The sequence below is a fragment of the Bombus impatiens genome, unplaced genomic scaffold (assembly GCF_000188095.3).
Source record: "Bombus impatiens unplaced genomic scaffold, BIMP_2.2 scf_0389, whole genome shotgun sequence".
NCBI classification, from domain to species: Eukaryota; Metazoa; Arthropoda; class Insecta; order Hymenoptera; family Apidae; genus Bombus; species Bombus impatiens.
Window position 1 is genome coordinate 2,351,536 of NT_176808.1, and position 4,491 is coordinate 2,356,026.

At 51.3% G+C, this 4,491-nt stretch overlaps 2 protein-coding genes across 3 annotated transcripts in view; one reads left to right on the forward strand and one right to left on the reverse strand.

The window, feature by feature from the left end:
- The window catches only part of LOC100746538, a 67,910-nt gene that overhangs the window by 18,552 nt on the left and 44,867 nt on the right, over positions 1 to 4,491 (reverse strand). The gene's annotated exons all lie outside the window — the stretch shown is intronic.
- The window catches only part of LOC100741428 (probable serine/threonine-protein kinase yakA), a 56,817-nt gene continuing 52,332 nt past the window's right edge, over positions 7 to 4,491 (forward strand). Inside the window, exon 1 of the mRNA XM_003490031.4 lies at positions 7 to 539. Within this exon, the coding sequence (XP_003490079.1) occupies positions 352 to 539 (188 nt within the window). The 5' untranslated portion in view covers positions 7 to 351. The remainder of the gene's footprint in view (positions 540 to 4,491) is intronic.

Sequence of the window (4,491 nt, forward strand, 5' to 3'; positions counted from 1 at the left end):
GGGGAGAGCGGTCCTGTCTGTCAGTTTGCTTGCTCGCTTGCTTGCTCGCTTGCTTGCCTGTCTGCCTGTACCTGCCTGCCCGCATACCCGTCCGCCACCCGACTGCCTGCCTACCTGTCTACCTGTCCGTCTATCGACCCTTCCAATCTTTCTCTCGAACCTCGCGATCCCGAGTATCCCGACGTTCTTCGACGCCAGGAAGCGTGCTGCTCTCAAAGACTGGCAAAACCGTCGGCAACCACTACCGGTGATACCGTGCGAGTGGTATCGGATCTCGCAAGGACGTGACTCGTTCGCGGACAGACAAATACGCGGTTATTCGCTCGGAAACGCGGCCGATAATCAGCCAGGATGCAGGTGGCAACGCTATTTAGGGAGAGCGCCACCCTCTTGGGTGCCTCTAGCCTGGATCCCCCGCAGACACATCATCACCAGGCTATGCACCCGCAACAACAACAGCAACAACAGCAGCAGCAGCAACTTCAACAACATCCTGCCGACCTGCATTTGGCTCATCACATGCAGCACCACTACAAACTGTAAGTTTCCTATATACGCGAAACCTTTCGCTGTCTTTACTTTTGTTACGCTCGCCTACCGTTTTAACCGCGAAACGTATCGACCACGCGTCTGGAAGGCTCTCGCACCGATCTCCGTTGAGAATCGGAGGGCGAATCCGCGTTCCGACGGTGACGACACAGCGACACAGACCAGCGTTCCCCGTTTCCACGTGAAATTTCACTTTTTGTCTTCGGAGTGACGCGTATCGCGATCGTCCGTTGTCACGGAGCAACGATAGCGCGAGCAAAAGCGCTACAGAAGCGAACAAGTCGAAAGATCCACCACGGTCGCCGTCGGATCGCCAACGAGAAGTTCGAGTTGGAACCGAGACGATGGAAGGATCGTGACTCGAAAATCTCCGATTCCTTGACGACGACTTGGTCTCTGTCGCACCGTGCGAATCCTTCAATTTCGTCACAGCCTTTCCCACGAACGCGTTATCGCGTTGTCGTCGATAGGAGCGTCTCCTCTCTCTCTCTCCGTCCCTGTCTCTCCGTCTCATGGCCGCGGTTCCACCCTTGGTTCCCGACCTCTCAGGCTTTTTATGAATTTCGTCACGCGCCACGAAGGGACAGGGTAGCATTTGTATTCGTTGCGCAAGGTCCGGTCGTGCCCTCGTTCCTTAAACCGTACAATTTGTTTGAGGTATCTCGTCGTTGAAGTTCCCACCACGGTCTGCGTACCGTGATCGATGTCGCGACGATAACCGAGTGGAAGGCAACGCGCGAGTCGAGCGAGCGTTTTCCTCGATCGGAGAAAAAAAAAAAAAAAAAAGAAGAAAAAGGAAAAGAAAAAAAGAAAAGGAAAAAAGACGAAACGCGTAGCTAAATCCGTCGGTGATCGCATCGTGTGAACATAGTCGCCGATAGCCGTGCGGTTTCTTTTTTCCTTGCGAGGAAGAAGTTTCTTGCAGCGGCTGTGTCCGGCCCGGAAACGGACACCGATAAACGCGTTTGATGCGGCTTCTGGAGAATCAAACCGAATCGAATCGAACAGGAGCGAAGCGAAACCGCGAGAAGTTTGGACCAGACGCGAGGCCGCCAATAGGTCAAGGCTACTAGATTCTCTGCTTCGACCGGTATCTGCTATCTCTAGCCGTTTCCCGGTAAATTCCTCGCCAACTTTCCTCGCCTCTCCATCGCGCTATTCTTCGATACGATCGCGAGTCGCCGATATCCATTTGATCCCTTCGCTTCGTCCGATGCACGAAGACGCGCGTTGCCTCGAACGAAACGTCGTTCGCCGTTCGGAAGATGACGCGTGAAACGACGCGCGAGTTCGTTTAACGAAACCCATCGAGCACCGAATTCTCTGGCAAGCAGCGTGTTTATGAATTTTGATGCTTTTAGAAACAAAACTCTGAGAGTTTGTAGATGCGTAAAAACTTTGTAGATGCGAGACTTTTAGCGATACGCGTGTTTTTTATTATTGCATCGAGTTTATGATAAACGACCAATCGGATCTGCATTCCTTTCGAGTGCCTTCCAAGCGACGAACGGTATAGTATCGAACGCTACTACGCGCAGTGGAAAACAGGACTAGGAACGACGAGGCAGAGGTAAAAGGAATATTCCGTTTGCTTCGCTCACGCAAATACAATCGCGTATCAGTTAACGATTAAGTGGCGAATTTTTTTTGTCGAATTCCTATTTTCTCGAACCTTTCCAAAGAGATAATCCAAAGCTAAGTAAAGCGACTTCCTCTATAAGTTTCATAGAGGACACTTTGCTTCCGGTCTGTATCCGTATGTTTTTTTTTTTCGATACGTTTCTAGTCCTGCTGTTTTTTTCCACTCTGTCGAGCTACATGCGATCCGATATCAACGGATATTATTAAGATACGGATAATTTCCAAATACCCGTGTGGTGTAAGTATCGGATAGAAATTCGATAAAGAAGCGAGAAGAAGAGCAGGATTTCTCCCGTAAACGTAAATCAACCGATAACCGCAATCTACTAATAGCGTCCATACTACAGCGGAAAACGCGTGTGAGATCAAAGTCCGTGTGTCTAACCCGGCAGAGTCGATCGGACTTGCACTGGTTGCTGCGAGCTGCGCGTAACGTAGATCTGGTAGATTATCGTTGTTCGTATCTACGGAGAATCGAAGGGAAGGAACGACGAGGAAATTGCGAGTCGGTGGTGCGAACGCGCGATCGCGGTCGTGGTCGCGGTCGCGGTCTCGGCACGGCAACAATCGAAAGATACGAAGGTAAACGAAGCCACGTGGCCGAAGGACGTGTTTTGGCGTGGATAACGCGAGAAAGATATGGTAAACGATTTCATCGCTGCCACCTACGCTCCTCGGACGCGAGCAACAAGAGTAGAGAGAACGCGAACGCGGTCACGTGTCGCGGATAAATCGTGTTTCACCGATAAAAATCGACCTTATCGATAAGATCGAGCCTCCTTCTCGGATCAGTAGTCTGCCTTCTCTTTCTTCGTTGTCCGCTCACTTCCTTCGACTCGCTGCCGGTCGCTCTCGTCCAAGTTATTCATGTATTCCATAAGTTCGGAATACATGAATGGCCTACGAGAGCCAGGTATCCGAGAATCGGCTTCGACAAAGCCGTATTCTTTGCTACGGTAATTTAACACCGTTTAACGTTTCTCTTAGAAAAAAAGCGAAGCGTCCTCCTCCCCCGAGTGTAACGAACGATTGGAACGTGCCAACCAAGGACGAACTTTACACGGACACGTTCGGTCAAAGCTTGCTCGTGCACCGCGTCCAGGGTAGCACCGCGATAAAGATACGCGACCAAGGTTGTCGCATTCACGCGCGATCGGAGGTTCGAAGAGAACGAATAAGGCTGGAACCGTGAACGACGAACAGGAGACGGTCGACGCGTTCTATGTAAATAGCGTAAATACGTGACGCGTGACGAGTCAGAGTTTAAAGTTCTACGGAGAGTTTGACCACTTTGGACTTGGCGTCGCAACTTCGATGACTGTACAACGTCGCTAACTGAGTCTTGCCGATCCTCGATTCGTTGTTATCGGCGTTGGACTAGCGGAGCTGTTAGTCGGATCCTTTCGCGTATTCTTTCGATTAGTTGTGCATTTTGATTTTGGAATTGGTCGGAACGTCCGCTGTTACAGCTCGCGCGGAACCTAGCGTCGCAGCCCAGTCTTGGCTAACTCGATCGCTAGCATCGAGGCTGGCGCAATCACGGCAATTATTCTTCGACGGACTAGGATTCTAATTACCTGGGAGCGTTATTACACGAACGACGCAGCAGTCGCGATCGACGCGGCTGATTGTCGCGCGCGTCTGTCGAGAATTCGCGATTTCGGGAAATCGCGATGGAATGGCGAGTACGTCTCGTTCACGGCCGAGTCTCGGATATTCGCGGCACGTAGTCGAAACGCGGAAAAACACTCGGCATGCGTTTTGAAAGAGGAGGAGAGCGTGGCGGCCGATCGGTTAGATCGTTTCCCGCCTAGTGGACCAGAATAAAAGGACAAGAGGAGGAAGAGGAAAGGGGGTAAAAAAGGAACGTAAGGACGAGACGTGCATGACTTTTAGAGTTAACGCGCGTAAATCGCATTCCGAGCGACGCGAAACCCTAACCCCGTGTCTCGACTGGTTCTTCTCTGCTTCCTCGCGCGTCCGTTGCTCCTTTTTTTCTTTTCTTTTTTCTTCCTCGCCTCGCGCTTCTTCTGTTCGTTCTTCTTCCTTCGAGTATGCTCGGTTCGTCCGCGTTACCTCTCCGGCTCCGTCGTCTCTTCCTTCCCTTCGCGCCGATCATTTTACTCTCCACTCCTTCGCGCCTTTACACTCTGTCCGTTCTTTCTTTTCTTCTCCGTACGTGTACGCGTTCGGCCGTTCCTCTCTCTCTCCCTCCCTCTTCCTTGTTCCGTCACTCTTCTCCTTTCTCTCGCGTCTCGCACACGGTTATCTCCCTCGCGTTTTTATTTTAGCCCGAAGCAA